General features: G+C 37.5%; 1 protein-coding gene across 3 annotated transcripts in view; it reads right to left on the reverse strand.

The window, feature by feature from the left end:
• Positions 1-25,373, reverse strand: part of LOC130413332 (piezo-type mechanosensitive ion channel component 2) — a 97,209-nt gene that overhangs the window by 4,039 nt on the left and 67,797 nt on the right. For all 3 annotated transcript variants that reach the window (XM_056738441.1, XM_056738442.1, XM_056738440.1), the window contains 29 exons: positions 25,111-25,284; positions 24,657-24,874; positions 22,925-23,085; positions 22,003-22,179; positions 21,789-21,911; positions 21,504-21,704; positions 20,446-20,650; positions 20,031-20,132; positions 19,730-19,895; positions 17,829-18,072; positions 17,355-17,451; positions 15,590-15,755; positions 14,421-14,510; positions 13,744-13,871; positions 13,450-13,521; positions 12,858-12,961; positions 11,346-11,466; positions 9,948-10,016; positions 9,685-9,851; positions 9,152-9,345; positions 5,631-5,795; positions 4,894-5,319; positions 3,880-4,138; positions 3,496-3,678; positions 2,681-2,930; positions 2,456-2,588; positions 2,179-2,326; positions 1,876-2,090; positions 1,634-1,792 (listed from right to left, as the gene is read on the reverse strand). In XM_056738441.1, coding sequence (XP_056594419.1) covers positions 1,634-1,792; positions 1,876-2,090; positions 2,179-2,326; positions 2,456-2,588; positions 2,681-2,930; positions 3,496-3,678; positions 3,880-4,138; positions 4,894-5,319; positions 5,631-5,795; positions 9,152-9,345; positions 9,685-9,851; positions 9,948-10,016; positions 11,346-11,466; positions 12,858-12,961; positions 13,450-13,521; positions 13,744-13,871; positions 14,421-14,510; positions 15,590-15,755; positions 17,355-17,451; positions 17,829-18,072; positions 19,730-19,895; positions 20,031-20,132; positions 20,446-20,650; positions 21,504-21,704; positions 21,789-21,911; positions 22,003-22,179; positions 22,925-23,085; positions 24,657-24,874; positions 25,111-25,284 — 4,917 coding nt within the window. The remainder of the gene's footprint in view (positions 1-1,633; positions 1,793-1,875; positions 2,091-2,178; positions 2,327-2,455; positions 2,589-2,680; positions 2,931-3,495; positions 3,679-3,879; positions 4,139-4,893; positions 5,320-5,630; positions 5,796-9,151; positions 9,346-9,684; positions 9,852-9,947; positions 10,017-11,345; positions 11,467-12,857; positions 12,962-13,449; positions 13,522-13,743; positions 13,872-14,420; positions 14,511-15,589; positions 15,756-17,354; positions 17,452-17,828; positions 18,073-19,729; positions 19,896-20,030; positions 20,133-20,445; positions 20,651-21,503; positions 21,705-21,788; positions 21,912-22,002; positions 22,180-22,924; positions 23,086-24,656; positions 24,875-25,110; positions 25,285-25,373) is intronic.

The raw sequence follows: 25,373 nt of genomic DNA on the forward strand, positions 1-25,373 counted from the left end.
CAAGTGTTGTGATACAACGATATATGTGACCCTGAACAAACAAAAAACAGTCTAATGGGTGAATTTGTCATCAATTTGTACATCATGTGAAAGTAATTAAGCTTTCGGGTTAGGGTAGGACAAGATCTGGTGGAGATAAAGTATTCTAAGGGTGTAAAAAAATCTAAATATTGAGATTTGATAATCAGGATTACACGTAGGGTAGGAAATTTACAAAATATTTTCACGGAACATGATCTTAACTTAATATCTTAAATTTTTTTTGCATCAATGAAAAATCTATAACTTTGACCCATATTATGTATTTTTTGGGTTTTACTAAAAATGTTCCTGTGCTACTTAAGACTGGTTTTGTGATCCAGGGTCACATATAATCAATTAAAGATTTATAAGATTCTCAGATGGGTTTGAGATCGCTTGATTTCAACTAGGGTTGCCAGATCTGCTCAAGAAAACCAGCCCAATATCTATTGACAACTACCCCAAAAACTCCTATTCCTAAAACACATATTTTCAATCCTTTTTATGCATTCCACCAAATTTCTTCTTTAAAATCAATATATAGACCACAGTTAAACATATACAACGTTGGTCCAGAAGTCACTCAAGAAACATTTAAATAAAGTACCTACAACCAACAGAACATTGATAACCGAATCAAATGGATCATAATGAATATCCTTAATATTGAGATTTGTAGAATTTAAAAAACTAAGATAAAAATGATGGATCAGTGTTTAAATCTTGCAAAGTGGGCTATAGACCGTTGCATCGGACGTGTGCACCGAGACTGCAGTAAACTTCTGGTTTGTGTTTGACTAGTGTCTTATAATAAAACAATTTATATTTGATTTAATTTATATTAATGCTTATTTATATTAATGTTTTATTGTATAATAATGTATTAGATAAACAATTTGTAAAATTTTGTTGTATGTTCATTAAAATTAAATACAAACAATTGTAGAATGAATCCTGTAGTTTGGTTGCATTTAAAGAAACCATATGGGACATTGGAATCTAGTGGTTGAGCTTGATATCGCAGTCTAAATTCAAAATATTGGATAGGCAAGTTTAGCCAAGTAACAGTTCTTCTCGGGTTCTTTTGCTTGTTATCAGAAATAATCTACAGGCACTCTATTGTTTATGAATGTGTACTGGAAGTCAAGTGCAGTCCACGATTGTTATGTTGTCACTTTAAAAACGTTTATTCATTATAATTCATTAATAACTTCATGTTCCCTTAAAAATGACGGCTGATGAACAAAATGCTTCCACCTTTAACCCACATAAATAACCACTCATGGCAACAGTTAAAACAAGATCTGGCAACCCTAACTTCCACTCACATCCAGTTAAGATATGAAAAGTAAACTGCAATTTGTTTTTCAAACAGAGATGGCAGTATGACGAAAAACAACACATTGCAGCTTTAAAGAGACACTGTTATATGATAAAAGATTAAAAGTTCAGTAATAAAAATAAAGAAGTTCTTCTGGAAGATCAGGTGGATGTTTTCCAGTAAATGTGGATCATAAATATTTTATCATAGAAGCTAAAGATCCGCTCCTTAGATGTAATGTGGTTGAACAGACTCGATTGTGGTTACTTGGACTTTAGTTTTATTTCTTACCCCTGGAAGAGGAAGAGATTAACGTAATTATAGCTCTTGGTCAGGAAGTTGCCCAGCACGCGGGTGGGATAGCCACAGCGGATCTGATAAGCAGACAGACCGAAGTAGATGCACTTCACAAAGTACCACAGCTGTGCCACCGTGTTCTGGCTGAAACGCCTATAAAAAGTACAAAAATCACATATTACATCACTGGAAACTTCTAAATACTACAAAAATGAACATGTTGATAGCTATTGTACCTCTCAGTGACCCCTGGTAGAATAAAGAACATCCAAAAGTGAATGCCGAAGACCAGGATGACCTGAAAGATGACCTTCCCCATGACAGTCTTCCTCAGGTACAGCGCACGATCCACCACCATAGTACCAAACTGGATCAGTACCATCACCAGAAACGCCTCAGGTACCTGATCCTCTGACAGAGAGGAAGTGATGTCAGCAGCTGCCGAATGTTTCTGTGAGAACAATGTGACAGATGTTACACAAACTGCTTTTCTCTAACAGGATATATTGTTGGTGACACGGCAAAGACGCAAAACGCACCCCAAAAGCCCAGAATCCAAAAACAATGATGATGAAATCAACCGTGTCGGCCAGAAACATGACGACATAAACGTCGGTCACAGCGCTGTATTCTGGGTGGATGAGGTTATAGAAGAACTGACGAATGGGAATGTAGATCTCCAGTATCCTGGAAATACAGAAATATGCATCTGTGCATTAACATTTTTGAGTGAACTGTCCCTTTAAACTTGGTGTTACAAACTGGAATTACAGATATGCGTTGCTTTGGTATTAATTGCTTTAATGGGAGTCATACATTTTGACAGTAAATCGTTTTGCTTTGATGAGCTGTTCTCTGAGCTTTTCCAAAAGAAGTTCCTTTCGACTTTTCTGTTGAGCGCTTTGTGCACTGCCGCCCCGTCGCACGCTCGCCCTGGAACCTGTACTGCCTGCGAAAGAACAAAGAAATGTACAAAGTAAACCTCGCTGACAGAAAACCATGATATTCTGCTTAGTAAAATGACTTGTGGGGTATTTATACCGGCTCTGGAGTGAGCAGAGCGCTGTGAGATGTTGGACTCTGCACTGGCGCTGTAACGGCGGAGGACAGATTTTGTGTGGTGGTGCTTTCTGGGCAAGCGCACGTGTGTGGACACGGGTGATGCGTCGTGGGAAACAGGGCGCTTTTCTGACCACGGATGTGTTTTCTCTTCACTGTCTGAATCAGAGTGGTGGGAAGTTGCAGTTCTACCACCTGAGCTGGGTTCATCTTCATCCCACAGTCCATGACACTGGTGAGAAGTTTGGCAAATAAATGTTATTGAATTTGAAAGCTATAAAAGGACATATACAGCCATGGAAAAAGCATTACAAAATTATTTCTGAATTTACTGTTTATAGGTTTGTGTTTAGGTTAAATTAACATTTTTGCAAAAATCTTGTTACTTTTTGCATTTTTTGTAGAAAATGAAAGCTGGATAAAAAGGTCAAAATAACAGAAAAGATGCTCAGTATTTTTTCGGACCTCAAATGCTGCACAGAAAACAATTTAATATTCATTTTTAAGCAATGCACCAGTAATATTTCTACATGTATTTAGGAAATGTTTTATGTGAATCAGTTTTCATGCGTCTTGTCATGCCGTCAGTCTTTCACATCGCTGTTGGTTATCTTTATGTCACTCCTGAGATTTGACTTTGTTGAAATTGAACAAAAATTGGACTGGAATGACCACAATACATCTGGAAATGCTGATTTGAAATGAAAAGTTGGAATGGTTTTGTCCACGCTAGAGATACAACATCAGAATCATATACCAAACATTTTATGCACATCAAATGTGTCACATGTTAATACCTTCAGTATGGATCGATGGAAGAACAAAGCGAGAAGCTGAACCAGATCGTAATGGACGTAACCTTCTTTCTTCTCAACACCGATTATGTTAGGAGGATGAAATGGTTTGACCTTATCCACTTCTACGTTCTTGTTGAACGGGAAGAAGCCAAACTGGAAAAAGTATTTTATCACTATAGTCACCTATGTAGAGAAAAGAAAGGAGTTAATCTAAATAAATGATTTTTTTAAACAACTATAGGAACATCTTTAAGTTTACAACTCTGAACAAAGCTGTAGCTTGTAAACAGAATGCTTAAAAAACATTGTATCCCTCTCCATAATCTTTTCAAAATCATTGTGTTGATATGGATATTAAATTAAACTATACAACAGATGTGACACCTCTGTATAGACGATGGCTGTCATCCAGAAGCGTTTGCTGGGTCGAGGAACAGACAGCATGGCCCAGAGGAATATAAGGATGGGCAGAACCAGCGTGGCCACGGATGCTGAGATCATGTGGTTGAGGATGATGACCAGATAACAAACCATCTCTGAATGAGCCACCAGCATGTTATAAAGAGCATAGCAGAGCTGGAGAAACTGAGGTTGAGATCTGTAGAAACTTTCAGACTCTTCAAGCTTCTCATCATAGAACATCCTGACGAAGAACATCAGAGAGCATTTCAATTTGGATCATTTCTTAAATAAATTACTGACATTTTAAAACAACAAATAAAGTAATTATAAAAAATGTAGTTCATTTTATGAAGTATTATTTCACCAGCACATTTCATGTATACTTTACTTGTATGCTTACATATTCTAGAAGTGTAACAGAAGTAAACTTTCAGTGTAAAACTAGTTTAAAATGATGTTTTCCTGGAAAGTAGGGCCTATATTAAGTATATTTCTAAAAAGTAGATATAAAGTGTACTGAAAAAAAAAGAAATTGAAGCTTTAAAGAAGTCTACAGATTGCTCTCTACAGAAAATGTATTTAAAAAATAAAATAAACGTGTCAAACACAAGTAAATTAAACTTTAAAATTAAATATTTATGTAAAGTAAAATATTTTTAAATAGTTGGTGAATTAATTTGTTTCTATATATTTTATAAATAAATATTTGTTTATATATTTTATGTATAATTATTTGTACATAATAAAATAAAATTAAAGTCAATTAAAGACACACTAACAGTTTCTAACATGTAAAGAAAAAAATTCTGTATTTCAAACAAACAAAATAAAAGTCACAAAATAAATACTTAATGTAAATATATATATATAATGTACAATTATTGTTATATAATAAAATAAAATTAAAGTCAATTAAAGACACACTAACTGTTTCTAACATGTAAAGATGAACTAAAGTTAATGTCATAAACCTAGGTCACATGACTGTGACATCACCTGCTCCGTAGTAGCTCACTGGCTGTAAGCTGATGGCTCATGGACAGCAGTGTTTCACAGCTCTGATAGCCTGACTTCTCATCAGGTGGTGCGATCCTCAATTGCCGCACCTCTGAGTGTCCCGCCACTTCACCTGTTGAATCCAGACCAGTGGCTTTACTGTACGACGGGGGAATATCTGCGCCGCCCCGGCACCAGGCCGACCGCTCGGCAGCGATAATGCTGTCCCATTCCTCACTGGCTGTGGCTCCCTGAGGTGTCTGACCCTCGCTAGCACAGTGGTGTTGTGGTGAGGGGGGTGGTAGGTCTGAAATGGGGGTCCAGAGTTTATCTGGGCGTTCTCTCATGGCTTGTTCATTCACAGTGTCCTCGATTGTGTCATCCGTGCCCTGGCGCGAGTAGAGCTCAGAGCCCTGGGTACATTCACTGATGGAAGAGAAAACAGATATGTTGCGATTTATGGTTATTACCACAAGGGGGAAGCATTATGCAACATTACCCCAAACTAAATTTAAAGAAAGCTACTTTGAAGTTTCAAGAAAAGGCTTTTTAAAAGACACCGCTCACTTTCACCATAGGGTTACAGTAGCTGTGTGAATCAACACGTTTAAACATCCTAGACAGATCAGCTTACAAGCATAATAGATTCACCTGCCTCATAAGTCATGATGATAGAAACCCCCAAGCTATAATAACACAAAACCTTTTTTTAGAAGAGAAAGAGGGGTGATAAAAACCTTCCTGCACTAGCGGCACTGTCTCTAGATGAAGACTGTAGATCTACACTGGGTACTCTGGAGAGTTTGGGTCGAGTTCTTTGGCTGGTCTTGGGAACGCAGTCAACCGGTCCTGTAGTGTGGTCAAGCGTGGACTCATACAGCAATGTGGATTCTGTGTATGCACTGCAAAATACACAAATACACTTATGACTATACATATTCAGTATTTAAAAGACAAGAAAATGAGAGCTACACAAGCTCTGATAGCACCTTTGGCAAGTTGTTGATTACAATTTTTGTTTATTCTTTCAAATTATTGACTTATGCACTTACAATAAAAGTCTATGGGGCAACATTCTACTTATCTGGTTCCTAAAATAATATGTAAAGAACATGGCTTACAAATGTAACATAAAGATGATCAGTTTTATAGACACTGTATTGTGTACCAGTTTAATGTATTGGTAATGTATATGATTTCATGTTGAATTAAATACTATATTGATATTGACATTTTATAATAATTTTCCAAGAGTGTCCAGTTGTATTCAATACATGCATCATATTCAATATGAATATGGTATGAAAATCTAACGAATATGGTAATGTTTGAGTACCACGGTGAAAAGTATAATATCACCAGCATTCCATCGAACCTGGAACATATTTAGAAATGTAGTCCCACTTTCATCTCCATAAGCGAAAGTTACATTAGCCCTATATAAACTTACAGCTGGAGGACTGTATCCAGCCTCCCTAAAAGTGGACCTTTTTTGTTGTTTCCCCCACATTTATTATTTAATATTTAAGTTTTGAATACTTGTATGCTCTGTATCCACTGTTCATTTGATTGTCCCAAATGGTAAAATGTGTAATCGGAGGACCACTCGAAACTAGCTGTTCATTACAAATACTCAGAAGAGCTTCTTGTTCTATATTAAGGGTCCATTTGGTAAGTTTTACTTTCAGGTGTTATTTAAAGGGGTCATTTGGCTCTCTGCTAAAACGAATATTATTGTTTGCTTTAGATGTAATACAATGTGTATACACGATTTAAGGTTAAAAACGCTGTATTTTCCACATTTTGTATGATGTTTGTATCTCATCTTTGCTCTGCCTCTCTGAAACGCGCTGATATTCTACAAAGCTCATCGCTCTGAAAAGCGAAGTGTGCTATGATTGGCCAGGTCACCAGTGCGTAGTGATTGGTCGAATACTGCACGGAAATGTAACGGCACTTCAAATATTCAGAACATCAGGCTGCGCCAGCGATGGTACAATGAGATTTACAAGACCCGCCCACATTATTTGCGAGCAGATTTGGGCGGTTTTAGTCAAATCACTCCACGAGCTGACGTCATGTTGTGGGGGTGTGGTTACACGAGGCGTTTCAGGCAGGTCTGGGTGAGCATTCGCTTCTAGATAAAATACATATTTTGTTCCAACACTTACATTTTTGCAATTTCACGTATCAAATACATGCACACATCGCTTTGGATAAAAGCATCTGCCAAAATGCCTAAATGCATGGGCAACTTATAACACACAAAGTTTTGGTAAACGCACCTTGGCAGTTTTAACACATGAAACCTCATGACACCGGTGTTAGCTGAGGTTAACCCTTGTTAGTTCTTGTTTAGTCCTTTTTTCTTCACTCAACATTCGTTCAAATGGAAGTAGGTATTCTTTCACATATTAGTACATGATTATTAACGGACCCTTATTGTAAAGTTCTACCAGATTATTAAATGGATGTCAACTATTTGGAACAAAAGACCTCCCTACTATCCCTAACCTTACAATGTATTTATTATTAAACTCCATTTTTCAAATATTTACTTAATTTTGTTGAAAAATAAATGCCTGTACGATATGATATGTGATGTGAAAATGTAGAACATTTAGTTTGGTGAAAAGCGGATTCGAACTTGTTGATAGCGTCAAAACTAATATTACTTGTCACTGCACCAGTGAAGCTGCTGATAAACTGCTGTCGGCTTTGCATTTAATTTTTGTGCTCCCGACACCCATGATCCTAATTATTGGCAGTTGTTATTTAAAAGGACACATTTTTATTACAAAAACAGACTTAAATTCTAGACCTTTGACTGTGAGGGGTGGGTCGTTCGAAGCCTCCCCCTGGCTACAGGCCTTGGCTGACTCATTTCTGTAGTGACCGTCTGGCAGATTAACATACCACATTGAGGCCAAAATTAGTCACCATATTTTTATATTGGTAGAGGAATATATTAGCAGTGATAATTTGGCCTGAGTGTGGTGGTGAGGGAAAGAGGGAATAGCATGTACAGCGAAACCTCGGAGACAGGAGGCTGTTGTTGAAATCTGGCACACTAAACCCTTTGCAAATATCTTATCCGGAGTGTGCGCCCTACACGGGGTGTAACAGGAGTACACATGACCCGATTCAAATACGATAAAGCGTACTTCAAAAAATGTATTTCATCGTAATATTCTCTTCTTTAAATAAAGTCTCTAATTTATAAGATCACAATTGCTAAATAGTTTGAATAAAATAAGCAAACTGACAAAGTAAATGTGTGTACATGTCAATTTTGTTTTGGTGTACATCTAGTCTTGACTTGTTCTTGTGCAAACCATCCTCAATATACTTTGAGCTTAACCTGACACTTAAACATTTGTAACTATTTAAAAAAAAAATCTCAACCCCATGCGATGTGTTTTATGTCTGCTGACAGCTTTGACTAGATTAACTTTTTGAGAAAACATTTGAGTAGTACATGCATGTATATGTCAGAACATATATCTGTCTGTAGACATGATGAACTGTTTAAACTTAAACCTTCATACCTAAAATTCATAGCATGAAGGAAGTTGTATTGAGTTGTATATGATTAAATATAACTGAATTACACTCAAACTTAAATCTAGAACACTTGTATAAACACTTTCTGCGGTGACCACATAAACAAATGCTATGTGACCCAAACTTAACTTCCGTTAGACTTCCGTAAAGCATCAATAACTGTTGAGTAGTTTTAATTTAATTGAATACAACTAATTGACAATAGAATGTTGATATACAATAATAATATTATGAATTAAATATAAAATAAATTGTTGTATTATAACCAAACACATACCGGAAGTTAACTTTGGTTCAGGAGTGTGCTTCCAATGAAACCGTCTAAAGACTGTGAATTAAAAAAAAAATAGCCCCCCAAAGTATTTAGATACTTAAGCTATTGTAAAAAAATATTGCAGCAATATTCCAGAAGGTATTTGATATCTAATACGATGACTCTTCCGTTTTTAAGAGTTTAATAGCGTTCCTGTAGCTCAGTGGTAAGAGCATTGTGTTAAGAACGCAAGGTTGTGGGTTCGATCCCAATGAATTGCACTTACCTAAGTATAAATGTATAGGTTAATGCAATGTAAGTCGTGTCTGCCAAATGCATGAATGTAATATTTCTTGGCCTTTCAAGCGAGAAACCACAATACAAGTGATTCACTGATCTGAGTTAAATATTTCTTTTTTTTCTTTTTAAATGAAGTTTTACCAAGACAGGTTGTCTGTAGAGAGATCAGACTCTAGCCCTTCCATGGTGTTATCTTGCTGAGGAAGATGACTTTGTTCAGGGCTGAAGTCTGTATACACCTCTTCAGTTCTGTCCAGACTGGATTCAGCGGATGCGGGTCTGCACATCTGTCTCTGGTAATACACATGAATGCTCTCCCGTGATGGAATGTTACCCTGGTGGAAAATGACATGCTGTAAACCTCAAGGTTTAGAGTTCTGTACATTCTGTGCACGGTGCACATTTATTTGTGGTTTGATTGTAGCGGTCGTGTCATTTTGGTTTTTCATACATTTCAAGTAATACATCAAGTTATGAGCGTTAAATATTTAATACGACTTTAGAATAACGTTCCTAAATATGTAACCCACCAATAAAAAAGTGCTTTTATTACGTTTTCGTTCTTATTCATAAAAACTGCAATTCGTATGACCTAATGAAACATAAATCAATTGCATTCTAGAGTTCATATTTTCAGTAATGCAGAGCATCATGGGATTGCTTGCCACCAATACCTTTTTGACCTCTTGCGTGAGCATGCAGCGTTCGATGCGAAGGACAGTGGAGATATCAATGTGTTCCTGACAGATGGAGTTCAGCCAGGCGGTGAAACTGTCCATCAGGGCCAGAAAGAGCACCCAGGAGAACTTCACGATGTTGAACACACGTTTCAAGATGTTATCTAGAACAAAGACAGCCACTGAGCTTCAGCAGAACTGGACATTGTGTTTCATTCACTGTGAGGAGAAATATGAGATGAGCAGTGAATTAGACTTACCTGGACCATCAGACATTTCGTCCTCCATAACGCCGTCATCCTGATCTCCTTCTTCAATGGACATGTGCACTACAAATAAAAAATGAAAATGTTTATGTGACGCTATTAGATGACATGTTACAGTTATGCTGAATGATTGCCATTTTCATATAAGACTTAAAGATGCAATGAGGAAGATTAAAGAAGATCTATTGACAGAAATGGTATATAATATACATAAGTATGTATTCAGTGGTGTATAAAGACCTTACATAATGAAACGTTAAGTTTTTATTACCTTAGATATTTCTATCTACATACACCGCGGGTCACCTTACATGGCTTTTATCATGTTGTTTCTACAGTAGCCCTAAACGGACAAACTGCTCTACAGAGCGTGTTTCGTAAATATGTTATCTCCTTTGGCAAAGAAGCAAAAACTTGACAACATCTTTGTCCTGTGTCAGCCACCATAGTGCATCGAAAGGAAGGGTTGAGAGGTGGACTGAGCTGTTGGTTGCAATTCACAACCTCAAAGCTAGATATCTACAGTTCTTTATTGTCACCTGTACTTGAAACAATTCAACTCTAAATCCGTAATATTACCTTTTAATTTTATCCATTACCAAAGCAGTAAAAACAAAGTATAAATAATAATTATAACTAATATAAACTAAGTAGACAATTAAATGTCAATAGATAGAAAATATAATTTGTATTTTTTGAACAAAAATTATGGGCATTTTTTGTAAGTGTAACTTGAAACATGAAAACAAACCAAAAAACTAAAAGGTCAGAGCTTTAAAACTATTCACCAGAATGACATAAAAAACACAAACGTTTAAAAAGGCATATTTCTCAAAAACAGCGATGGGGCTTATCTTTGCCCAGCTGCCAAAGAATTTCTCTTCTGTTCAGTGTCAGCTACATGCCTTCCCTTTGACTCATTACTCCAACGTATGACTTCTAAGACACTGTAGATTTCAACAATGTGAGCACGGACACAGTATTTTCATTTATATTAACTGAATGTTTTATTGTCTCTAGCTGGCGGCCTCAGGGCTAGGTCTGAATCTGCTGGCTGGATGTTTGAAAGGCCGTCCAGCCATCATATGGGATGAATTGAGCATAGCGAATGCAACATGGCCCTCTTCATCCCCGAGCCCCGAGAATTCGGGGCCCTGGAAGCCGCCTGCCAAGAAAGAGCTGGCAGGGTGCGAAGGGGCCTCCGTTTACAGGCAACAGCGCCGGGGCTTTAATGAGGTGCCCGAAACACCCGTAGGGTTACGCTTACACACATACAAAGTGCCTATTTATGACCCAAATGTGGCATAGAGCATCATATACCTGGAAGGTGAGTTGAATACAAACACTGACGTTCAAACTAGTCACGGATTAAAATGAGAAGTTTGAGTATACCTTCCTTCGGCTCTTTCCTGGTAAAGCGATCTTCTGTGTATCTCTGCCAGAAGCGCCGTCTCTCTTTACTCCTCTCTTTCATGGCGGTTTTAGAGTCAGTTATCCAGGCATGGTACACGAACTGAGAAGCAAAGAGTTATGTCAGACACACATACGGTTGGTGAAGATGGTGACCTGCTTTCTTGTGTCTCTGTTCCAGATCTAATTTGTTTTGATTCTTCGCTAACACTGCGGCATTCGGAATCAGAGGACGAGCCAGGTTTGATTCCTCCTCTGATGGAAAACAAAAGATCTTACACACATGCAGCGAACAAACTTGCCAAATGTTCCAATACAAGATTAAAACTTGAGCTGGGATGTTTGTAAAAGCAAGTCGTCCCGCCATACGATCAAGACACCGACACGATACACAAAACAGAAAACCAGCCGCAGGGTGTGTTTAACTCCACAATGAAGAAATTTAGTAAAGGGATAGTTCACCCCCAAATGAAAATTCTTTCATCATTTATTCGCCCGTTACGTCATTTCAAACCAGTATGACATGTTGTCTTTAGCAGAACACAAAATAAGATATTTTGAAGAATGTGGGGAACCAAACAACAATGAACCAAATTGACTTTCCTTGAGCGAACAAAAAACCACTGAGCCCTTCCTCAAAATGTCTTCTTTTGTGTAACACGGACAAAAGACTCATACGTAGGTTTTAAACGACATGGAAATGTCAGAATTGTTCTTTTCGAGTGAACTTTGCCTTTAAGGTCCCAGCCCAAAAAAGAACCACACTGTTGACAAAGGAGAAAAACACAGCCTTTGTTCAAACGGCACAACCAAACCCATGAAAAACCTCCAGGGAAAAATTCAGCTCTCACATGCATCTACTGCGATATGCATAAAACACTGCATTTCCTTGGTGTGCATGCACAATATCAGCAGGTTGATCGGAGTGCAACTGTTCCTCCTGGCCCGAGCGACTCTCCCGGGCCCGTGCCATATATAGGTTAAATGAGAGCTGTGTTGCATTGTGCGGGACAGGTAAATGCAGTGGTCATCTAAGAGGACAGAGTTGACAGTCTACAGCATAAAGACAGAGAGGAGATATATCAAGCGTCGTGAAGTACCTTGGCTGCCCTGATTACATACTGCAGTACAGTTTTGGGCAGTCTAATGACAGACTTTGGTAAAGCCACCAAAGCTGAGGCAAACTTTCGGATAGCTCTCTACAAGACAGGACAGAGCAGTGATGGAGTTAGTCAGGGTGCGAGGGTCTGCGTTATTCATGTTACCGCACTTCCGCACGGGAAGCTGTTAGTGGTCTGGCATATAACGAAACAATGTTAAACGCTGAGGGAAGAAACAAAACAAAACACAGTGAAACACTTTCATATCACAGAGACATTGAACGGGTCGTGTTTGGGAACAATGGACTTGAGGGAAACGTTATGAGACGTAACGTAAAAAAGGGGTGTTAATGGTGCGCATGCAGTATAGAACGGAGGCTTATGGAGGGCTTACCTGGAATGCCGATTTCTTGGGAGGCTCCTCGTGATTTTTGTCTTCCTCTTCCTCCTCTTCTTCACTGTCCGTCTCAAATAAGTAATAATTCCCACTACGGACCACTGGGGAACAAACACAATAGTATTCAATGCTCATGTTAAAAACAATACAGGGCAGTGGTTTTCAACAGGGGGGCCGCACCCCACGAGGGGGCCCCATGTGACTTCTATTGGGGCTGCAAAAAGACTAAAAATTTCAGATTGGAGCATTGAAATGCTTTTTAAAAACCTAAAAAAATGTTTCTTATTATTTTGTCATTTTTAAATAAATAAACATTTTCAGTTAATGTCAAGTTCTAAACTATTTTACTGGGTAGATGCTGTGAGGTTTTTGAATGGGACCTTTGAATATTGCTGAATAAAAGGGGGAGTCAACATAATATGTGCGAACAAAATGTTAAAAAAAATTAAAAATATATTAGATTTTTTATCATATAGCACTTAAATTATAATAGTAAACATCTTTTTTTATCTCCTTCCATATGGGAATAATATGAGCATTTGGATTTTTGCAATTAAATGAGGAATGAGATTTAAAAAGCGACACTAACTGGACGCGTGATCGACCCACGGCTTCCACCACTCCTTCCTACCGCCTTTTCTCTTCTCTTTGCTCGTCTCTCCTGTAATGTAGAAACATCATTTAAGACAGCAGACATTTACCTTCAGGTCTGGTATGTGCAATTCATATGTAAATGCATTTAACACCTCTGTTAAATGCAGGCACTTGTTGAATTTACAAACTGTTGGAGTCGATGTGCTAACTCTAGAGCTAATGTGAAGAACAAATACTGCTGTTATATTATTAAAACAGATTATGTTACACGTTACTCTTCTTAACGTACCTTCATCATCATCATCCTCATCTTCCTCTATAACCACTGAGTGGCTCTCTCCGCTTTCCTGAGCCAAAGACAAAATCCTCTCTTTACCTCTCTTAAACTTCTGCTGTCGGCTTTTGATGCGGTCCATCCTGAGAGAGAGAGAGAGAGAGAGATTTATTCTTCACTACTTGTTTGGTTAATCTGACTTCCTTTTTTTTCTTCCTTGAACACAATTATAGTGTAAATTGAGATGATATGGGAGACTGTATCTTCATGTTAGGGCATGTGCGGGTATGATGCGAGGGAAGGAAAACATGCAACATCTTGGCAAGGATGAGACATCCTGTGCCCTATTAACTCATACAATAACAAAACAATAAAAATGAATATTGCACACATATAAACATATAAAAGAGCCATTTTGATAGCAGCACAGTATTTAAGACTAGTTTGAAAAGAAATCAAACTACAAATGCCCATTACTGAACGTCAAAAGAATTACACACTTCGCCTTTAAGCCACAAAAATGATGCAATCCCAACTGGAAGCAATAAGCGCCAATCAATGTGTGTGGATTGTTTGTATTCATGCATGTTTAAGAGTTCATAAGCTGTATGAGCGGCACAGCGGCAGCTGGCAGTGAACAATGAAACATTGTTAGTCGCACACTGTCTTCATTGAGTGTTTGATGAACTCACTGTCTCTTCAGAAGGTCCATGGATTTCTTCTCTTCCTCTATTCTGGCTTTGACCGCCTTCACAATGGTCGCCTGGAAGAGCTCAGCTCCTCTGACAGATGAACGGCAAGAGAGAGAAACGGCCAAAGGGAACAAACAAACCACAGTTTGATGAATGCGTTTTGAGATTCGCTGGTAATAGAATTGTTAGGTTTCGCGAAACGGGCCCGTCACAGCGAGTTAAACTCAAACTCATTGGCGGCAGTTTAAATCAACGTTTGTGAGCGTGAACACTTGCCTCGGGAAAGATATCGGGTCACAATATTTTGTAAACTGCAATGGGACTCGTGCAAAGGAATATTCTGGGTTATTGCATTCAGGTGTGTTGATGATAAAACCATAACAGACGCTGGCAACACTGGCAAATAAATGTTTATAAACGTTTATGGTGGTTTCACACTGGTATGACCAAAACACTTGTGCTGGTTTGAAATAAAATACAACAATAATGTGTACACTACTTTTATGTAAATATATGAAGCTATATGTGATGGTAAACATTTCAAATATTAGTATGTTATACTGAAGTAAAATGACCTCATCAGATTGCATTGTTTCATTAATCAACATCATGATTTCCATTTCATCCATCACATTGAAAAATAAAAAGTCAAAGAATGCATTGTGGGATTCAATTTTCTTATGTCATCTGAGAATTCAAGGCCCGAGAGAATTAGCAGATTACACTGTTTACTTTTTTATTATAAAAAAGTGCATTAATCTTGCAAAGTGTTACTAATATGTGACCCTGGATCACAAGACCAGTCTTAAATTGCACAGGATTTTTATTGTAAAAGACAAAAATACATTGTGTGGGTCAAAATTACCAGTAAGACTGCTTTGTCGTCCATAGTCACATATAGTACTTGGGTCATTTTATGGTTAAACCATTTTTTTATTTAATTTAATGTTTAATCAATGTGAAACACAGCTTTAACAATTATCTGTTCTATCTGGGTTCTTTTTTTATAAATACCATGTAAGGGCAACATACCAGCAAACTCCACCCACTGACATACAAGTTAATACATTTAGGCAAATAACCCAGAATGTTCCATTAAGTGACGTCATCCACTCACAAACAACTGAAACTTGAACTACAATTCCACATTTAAAGATGTGCGTGTGTACCTGGATGCGAGGATCTGTGAAGCGCGGATGTCGGCCACGACGTGCAGGAAGTAGTAGCTCATGAAGACTCGCCTCTGCAGTAGCAGAGAGGCAAAACAGATGCTGTCCCAGATGATCCCGGCCTCATCACTCGGCAACTCGCACTCTTTCTTCTCCTGCTGCTCCGCTGCGCACATGCAAAGGCCAGAGAGATTAAAACCATTCCCGCGCTAATCGAGTTTTATTGACAGTAAATAATAGACATTTGTACGTTCATACGCTGTAAAAACACAAGGGTTTCATTAGCTTCTACTGATGCAGATACAGACATTTGTTACACTTATTATACTAGATTAAATTCTTATTCATTGTAACCGAACATCACGGTTCACCTGTCAGCATTAAGAAATTAAAGGTGCACCAAGTTATTTTTGGTTCGCTTTCCTGGCTGACAACAGTGATGATTTCACTGGTCATGTGCTCTTCAATGTCATCAAGGCTTTTGTTAGGACTGGAGTTGTTTTGGAACTATGCGTAATAGTTCAACCAAAATGGCATAATCTTTTATCATTTGCTCACCTCTTTTTCCTTCATACAACAACAAAGGTATTAAGTAAATGTAAAAGTGAAATAACATAAATGAGATTTAAGAGCTGTAACTTTAATTTACGGTGCTTTATGGCATCTTTTGAAACTTTATTTACTTTCACAACTGTAAAAATCTTTAAGCCTACACAACAACAAAAATCATAGTACCAATTTCCCCTAGCTTTTTCTTGCTTACTTAACTTTTGATCAAGTAGTTTATCTCAACTTAAATTTCTTAGTAATTGCAACCAAAGAAAATCAGTTGAATCAACTTGAAATAACTGGACAACAAGCAAATTTGTGAGTTCACTCAACTATGGATTTAAGTCCACCCAACCCAAAATACTGTATTCATTATTCTTATATTATTTATTACATTATAAACACGCTCTAACATAATTTAATGAAGAAAAACTATAACAGTGGTCCAGTAACTGCTCAAGCAGTTTCTTTTGAATCCACTTTCAGGGGTAGTGCACCGTAAGTGCATGACGGGATCATGAACTTAGACATCAACACCAGAAACACAGACATCAATCATGTTGACAATGAAACATCATTCATTAAAAAACAACTTTAAATACAACAGGCAACTAAGCAACAACTTGATGAATAAAGATGGCAAAAAAACTGATTCAAAACCGAACTAAATATGCCACAATGCATGCTGGGAACTTATATATTTTAGCAAGTTTGGGACAAAAACTTGAGTATCTAAGTACAGTGAACAAAATAATCTGTGTTAGCAACATGTTATGGGTGAATTTGGTCCAGTACACACAAAATAGTATATTGTCTCCTACAAAAATTCATTTGTTCAAGTAACTTAATTACATTTGTTACATGAACATATTCAAGTTGGATTTTGAATTTCATTTTTTGTTCCATGAAAAAAAGAAAAGCTCACATGCATGTTGAATGCATGAACTATATTTACTGAAAATAATCAAATTCTCTTTATTCTAACATGCAGTATTTCTCTTACAATTGTTGAAACTTTGAATCTTAGCATTTCTTGTAAAAATAGCCTACTTAGATTTAATCGCTCTGTTGTACGACTCAACTATGATGGTTTGGGGAAAAGCATCTGCTAAATGATCAAATGAAACCAAAATCGTCTGGATTTTTTATCAAACAACCCCTTTATAAAAGCCAAAGTGTTTTTATCTTTAAACCAGAAAATGACGGCATTACTTACGTTTTGAATATCCCTTTATAGTGCAAGCTAGACTAAACAACTGGATCAGCCAACAGTGTTTGACCACCAACGCTTTGATATATCCACAGGCGGCTATCTGAGATCCAAGAGGACACAAACCACAATTACTAAAAAAAACTACAAAAAAACATCAAAATAGTTTCATGGATATGTCACATTTTGGAAGCAACTCTTTGAATGAACGTTAATTAAAAATAGTCCAGGTAAATGCGTGTGTTCAGTGCATGTGTGTAATTACTTCACACCCTCTGAATTCATACCCGCAAAAATGCAAAGCACTATAAACACTGCAGGGTCTCACACATAATCATTTTTATCAGCCTTTGGCTGTTGATGTCATATCCAGACTAATTTACCAACACAAGCAACACCTTAAAAACACCTTTAGACTTATTTTTTCTATTATAAGTTCTATTATCCCTGAATTACTTAGCGGTGTTATGATATACTTACAGAGAGAATGTTTTTCATAGTTATAACAAAAACGTTGTATGCTATCAGGAAGTCCCAGTAGTGCATGATGCTTTTGATTGGCTTCAGTAACAATTCGCCCCCAAATAGCAGGAAGTAGAAACAGGCCACCAGGTAGCCCATACAGAAGATGCTGATGCGCGTGGTGCCCGTGATAAAGATGATGGTCAGGACAAACCAGAACAGGTAGCTGAACATGATCACCTTCAGCATATCCAGATACGACCTGCAGAGATAAAGAAAAGTATGTTGCCTTTTCTGCCTTTCATTTAAAATAAAATACAGAACATATGTTTTTGGTAAATTTATAAAATATGAGGTAGTGCAATGATATATATTAGTTAGGGCATAATGAACATTTGTATTAGATCATAGATTTTTGCAATCCGTAACGCTTCCCATTTCTGTTGGTGATACATAAAATCATAACAAGCTTATTATTATCATTATCATTATCATTATCATTTCAAGCTTATTATTATTATTGTTAAATTATTATTAAGTTATTATTATTAGCTTAACATTGTAAACCGTTTTAAACACTGATCGTTTATGTTATTACTTCATAAATTATTTGGATTTGTTTAAAGTTTTAAAGTGACAAGATTGGCACAAAACATTAAATAATGGATTAATATTCGTCAAAAATGCTGATACTGTCCAACGCTTTAAATATAATTGTCCGTTTCTGTGGTTATTATGGTCAGGGTTGCCAGGTCCACGGTTTGCCCTGCCGCGGGCTGTTTTTTATTCCGGAGGTTAAAAGTGAAAGGATTCTGTTTTCAGCTGAGGTCATTTTTTAAGGTGATGTTAAGATATTTATTAACACTACTGTGTTTATGATAACATCTATCCAGTAATTTTAAAGGTGAAATTGTGTGTCACGCATTACATGATGTGTAGGCCTGTTTAAGATTAAAGTGGCATTTTTCTTCGATGTCGATATCAATTGGGTTAGTTTTGTCATGCAAATCTGGCAACCCTGATTACGGTTCTTGTACTTTAAGAGTGAAGAAAATACTGTATGATTCTTCAAAAAAGGGCACCATTTCCTTTGAATGACCCATATGACGTCAGTCGGTCATTTGTATTTATTGCAATCTGTAATGATGAGAAACCAAACCCTTGAGAAAATAAATGTAATGCGTAGAGAAGTGAAAAATTGACCACGCGTGCTATTTTAACAAAACCTAATGTGATCAGAGCAGTATATGGTCATTAACAGTAAAAACTCTCCAAATGTCTTCATCGCCGTCCTCATTACCAACTGTTTTAACTGGCTGAATGCTGCAGAAGAGGTGTAGAGTCTGATGGGATTTCTAAGACTGATAAATGATCTGCTCGAGGATAAACGGTCCTGCCCTGATCTAGAATCAGGATTTATTTTCTTAATTTCATTTACGAGAATAAGCAGAGGAAGCTCAACTGATCCTGGAACCACAAACCTAAGATTGGAGGTTTGAAGAAGAAACGTAATGTAATTATAATGGAGGTATATTTGTATAGATGGCCTCTTTTCCACACGGTATTGAATTCAAGTACATGTAATGAGAGAACAGACAGAATGATAGTTGGTTATGGATTGTTTGAACATTCTTCCGTCGCTCTAAATGACATTGGAGAGAAAGCTCAAAGAATACAAATAAAGGATGGTAATTCTGTTTATGAATAGCCCTTCCGATAAGTATCTCAACTGATGAAAATATGCCTAAAAGGAAGGACTTTAAATACCGTCAAGGCGAAGGAAATTGAGCCTCACTTTCATGTTTTTGTTATTTTTACAGTAAATATCAAATTTATTACATTTTCTGTAATAAATCTGACACGAATCCTTCTCTATTATCTGTATTTCTGTGTTTATGTTTCACATGTCAAGAGCTCACCTGCAATGAATGAAATCAGGAACAGGGTTGTGCTGGCTGAAAGTGGCGGCGTCCAGGTCTCGACAGATCTCGGTGTTATCCCCCGCCAACAGCTGGACGGCCGTCACATTCTCCTCCTCAAACACACGGCGCTGCAGTGACGCGCACAGCAACAGCATGAAATCATCTACAGGGAGACATATGAAAGACATGTTGTGAAGTTGAAACGATACTGTCATATTTGCATTTCGTTAATACAAACTTGAATATTTTGTAGAGCTAGGCAACGTGCCGTAAAAGCTCTCAAAACATTCTTACTCACAGAGGGGGAAGAGAGGATTTGGTTTGGTGTGGAAGTCGGGGAAGTAGAGCCACTTGATGACGTTGGAATCCATCCTGGAGGACGGGTGTCTCCATGGATAGTCTGAACCACAGAGAATAGAGAACACAATACGGGATAATTCACCCAAAAATAAAAGCTCTCATCGTGTACGTTATCATTACGTATGACTTTCTTTCTGTAGAATACAAAAGGAGATGTTTTGAAGAACTTTGGTAACCGAACAACACTGACCCCCGTTGACTTCTATTGTATGGAACGACACGAGGTTAACCAAATGGTGACAGAATCTTTATTTTTTGTTGAACTATCTGAGTCATCAGAGTTTGACTACCAGAGTCATCCATGTTTTCATAGACCTTTATTGGAGGTCATATTGGAGACCTTTGACACTCACCTGTACATGCTGCAGGTGGGATGCCGATGCACATCAGATACTGAAAGGCCAGCATGCAGGCCAAGAAGCAGCAGTATTTAGGCCAGACGTGTGCAATGGCTTTTCTTCTCCTCTGATACATAACTGCAATCAGACCAAACGCATGCAGCATGGCATAGAAATCCATCCGCTGACCAATGACATTTACCACTAACAGAAAACACGTCTGGAGGGGAAATTAATAAGCAGACATGGAATTCACATTAGCAAAATGATGAGTACATTTGATAGTATCAAAAAGAAGACTAAAGCAAGGACATCAACCTCAAAGAATTGTATTTTAAGTCGTCACACCAAATCTCCAAAAATATCTTGTTATTCTCGTAAATGAAATTAAGAAAATAAACAATATTTAAAAGACTTACGCACAAAAGTATTTTAATTAATACATTTTGGATATTTTGGGAGTTTTGGTTTATATACATTTCTTTATACATTTGATAGTATGAAATTAAAATTCAATATCCATTAGCTTAACGTTAAATGGAAGGGATAATTCACGGCTAGCCGAGCATTAAAATCCTTTAATGCATGGCTAGCCGTGGATTATCCCGCTTATACCATGGTCATTTGCCAAGTTAAAGCTGTAATTGATTTAAACAGTTTTAATGCACACCTTACAGCCAATCAGAATCGTGTATTCAAACAGACCATAGTATACTGTCGTTTATTTGTCTCAACAATGTGAAATACTCTAGAAGAGAATATACAATCACAAAAATGCATGAGAGCAGTAAACAGTTCCCTAAAAGTTGACCAAGACGTGCAGAAAGTGTTTATGGATCAACATCTGAACATCTGGTCATAGAACAGCATTTCTGTGAAACAAACCTGGTCCAATCCTTAGCAGCTCTTCAAACGACTATCGACTATTTTCAAAAAAATCAGTGAGAGATGTTATTTTATCCTGGCATTGTAAAAATCATCTAGAAACCAAAAAGATCCTTAAACCCATCCTACTTGGTAAAGTTCACTGTAACATTAAGAATTTGGATAACAATGGGTATTGATGGCTGTACCTCAAGGCCAAACTTGTAGAAGAAATAGTTGATAAAATATTTGGCGCAGTTGAGAATGCCATGGTCCAGATGCTGGCGTGTTATATTGTGGAAAATGGTTCTCGTGACCGGAGGGGTCAGGTTGTTCTTCATACGGTAAAAATCCTGGTGACGGTAAATTGTCACTTCAAACGCCAAGAGGGCCAACATCAACAAGTTAATCTGTAGTGAAGAATCACATAAAGGAATGAAATTCAGATACATACATGCACGTTTTCATGACCATTGTTTATATATGCGTCTCACCCGAAGATTCTCCAAAAGTGGAGAGAACTTCCTGAGGCCAACCCAGTTAGCCGGGTCCACTGAGCCACTGTATAGAAGTGACTTGGCCATGTCTAGTTTCTGAGCATCTGTGTAGTTATCCGGCTGAAGGAGAGATAGAAATACATATAGATATTTCCATTTTCAGCATGTAATAAACGTTGCTTATATGTGTGAATTTTTTTGAGTGTCCTACCATAGTGCAGTTTTTCGAGTATGTGTTAATGTTAATGGAGGTAAGCTGGTAGAGCATTTTGCAGACGATAATAACGCAGGTCCAGACAGTGCACACGCTGGACGCCAGAGGTCTGAACTGATTGAAAGGCAGAGCGAAGGCCCAGCTAACCAGGAACACGTAATTAAACAGAGATACCTGAGTATGACAAAAAATATGATTTTGAGGACGGGACAGATTTGGATTTAGATTCAATTTATTGTCATTACACATATACAGTGTAACGAAATGGATTTAAGAAGAAAAATACAGCATAACATGAGGAAAGTGGTGAGAAAGACAGAAACACATAATACACCATAGACAAGACTTGCAACAGGGTAAAATAATCCAGCTCCGGCAAGCAGCCATCCGGTCCAGTGCCATTACGGCGCCGCTCACAGACCCGCTTGTCAGGCTGGCGGTTCAAAGCTACGGAGGCATGGGACTGATAATTTCGATTGACCTCAAATAAATGTGATGAAGCAAAATATTCAGGTGATTCTGACATCATCTTCAGAAAGCATCTGCAAAGGCTAGTCATCTACTAGTCAATCTGGTTTATGAAACATGGTCCAGGTATTCAAGTCCAAGATGGTTTTCAAGCTCTAAATGACTTGACCATGATGGTCAATCAGGCTAAAACCAAAACTCATTATGAAGACCAGTTAAGACCATAAATGACCAGCTTTGGTTAACAAGAAACTATGCTGATACCTATAGTTGGTCATTATTTACTTGTCATTTCAAACATGCATGACATTCTATCTTTTGGAGAAGTTTGTGTTCTAGGTGAACTATGCCTTCAAGGATTCAACTGGATTTTCCAGCCATGTACACTTTTACAACTCAAGATCACTTACCGTCAGGCTTTAAATTTGCACATGTTTTCACCCTTTCTTACCTCTTTGACCGAGACCCAGATGATATAGGATGAGACGATCTTGATAATGTGAAGCTCCAGCAGCCACCAGATAAAGATCTGCATCTTTTGCACATAATCCAGGAACTTCAGGAACAGCACTGTGAGACGTTCAACCACCAGATGCCATTTATTCTTCAGATCTGCAGATAACATACAGTACATGTTTCAAAAAAATATTCATCAAACAAGAACAAATAATAAAAAGCCTCGACATTGCCTTCCGTTGCCAAAAAGAATTAAGTCATTTTTGAAAAAAAGTAAAAATCACTTAACATGGAGGTACAAGGTTTCAGAAGGACAGCAGCGATATAAAATTTAAATATCAATTAATATTATTATTATAATAAAACTGAACTATTTATTTTCTTCTCCGCCTGTTTTAGTCTGACCCAATGAGGATTTTGCTGCCCATTGGTCACACCTTAATTTTGCAATTTCTAGTAATGCACTAACAATTCATACTCAGGCATTTGATAATAATAAAAGTAATTATAGTAAAAATGATTTGGTTTGGTTCAGTTCACTACAGTACAATACTATATTTGGTGTTACTGTAATACCACAAGTTAGCATTTTTTACACAATGCATTGTAATTACATTACAATCTAAAATCTCTACTCTCTGAACACACATGGGCTGAAAATGTCAAACCACATGACCGCTGAGTCACCTCTCCGTATGCAGAATTACCAAATCCAATGTTTTTCACACCGAGGAATGCAAAGGAGGTTTAGAAATAGATGTCTGTGAATTGAAGAAGAACCAGAAGCAACAGCAAAACTCATTTGTTAAAAAAACTCTTTGTCATAATTAAGGTGCAGGAACAGTGTTCTACAAAACCAGCCATTGATGGTTAATATACTGTAGTTAGAATCTCTAAACATTCATAAACTGCTGAGACCAACAGATAAATCGAAGCGACGTGTTTTTGACGTGTTTATGATATTCATAAAATACAAGAGGCTGTTTAACAACAGTTTAGAAAAACCAACGTTTGACCTGTTGTGGTATGTGCAACTCCACATAGAGAAATGCAGCTGCTGTCTGCTAAATAACAGCTTAAAAATGCTCATGGGTTGGATCAACAAGGTACAAAAAAATGTAAAAAATCTAACTTGCAATATGTTCTCCCAAAAAGGAAAATAAAGTAACTTGGACAAAAATGTTTTGTGGAAGTCAATTCATGATTCTGTGAATACTGAAGTGTTGTTTTATCTAGTTATAAGCAGTCAGAGTTAAAGACAGAATAGTCACTCTTCACCGGGCCTGCCAGTAAAAGTGTTTACACATTCAACAAGTCTAGACATTTTTATTCTGGTCTGTTTACCTTGCTGGCTCTATCCTGCCCCATCAAGCCAATAAAAGCTTCTTCCAGTTGTATTGTTCCAGTGAGAGTAACCAATATGGATTCAAGATTTTTATAGTGTGCCTCATTCAATAAAGAATATAATTTAATGTGGTAAGAAGCATTTCTAATTCAGGTCGATTTAATCATCATGAGTACCATCCATATGTTCTGGTTTAACTCGATTACTCTGAGCACTCTTTCCATTTAGTGTGAATTTTAGATTTGTAACTAAATTGCGCTCAAAATACGACACGTTGCATTTCTGCTGGAAAACCTCACATTTTGCAGTGCCAAATTGTATCAACCGATCAAGATGGATGATGAAAAGAGGTGGAACGGGAGAAACCTGAAGGCGAGAATACCTGATTCCGGCTCTGGCACAGGACCTGCCTCCACCTGGCAGGTGAAGCCTTCTGATAATAAATTTGACTCCGAGATCTTCTCCTCCTCTCTTTGTTTGACATCTGCTGCCTCCTTCTCCAGATCTACTCTCTCTTCGACCTCCTCCTCATTTATGGTGGAGCTGAATGAAGGTTTGACCATGGAGATGTCCACCAGACTGCCGTCCAGATGCACAAGCCTGATAAATTGAGGAAAAACAGCTGTTTATGTGTGACAAGGATTTATTGGAGCCAATGATGCCCATTCATTTCAATATTTACATTCGTGTTTCCGAATTCAAAACAAAAAGGAGGATTCTAAACATTAGTGTTCAACATTTAAAACCACATTCGTATAATTCAGCATTTGGATAAAAATCGAAACATTAAAATATAATATATACGTGTGTCATTGTGTCTGAATCTACCTCCGTACCTAGAGATGGTGCTCTTCTGTTTGTCGGCCACAGACTTGATGTCGGTGAGCTGTAGGAAGCGCTCGTGAAAGTAGTGCAGATGGAGGATACACACCAGAAGGAAAGATGTGGGAATGAAGATCCGTGTGAACAGAGCAGGAACGGAGAACTTCTCCAGACCGAGATCTTCCAGCCTGCACATATGATCACACTATGAGGTGACTTCACGAATCCATTTTTTTTATTATAATGCTCACTGTAACTTACTGTACAACAAAAATAT

The sequence above is a fragment of the Triplophysa dalaica genome, chromosome 23 (genome assembly GCF_015846415.1).
Source record: "Triplophysa dalaica isolate WHDGS20190420 chromosome 23, ASM1584641v1, whole genome shotgun sequence".
Lineage (NCBI taxonomy): Eukaryota > Metazoa > Chordata > Actinopteri > Cypriniformes > Nemacheilidae > Triplophysa > Triplophysa dalaica.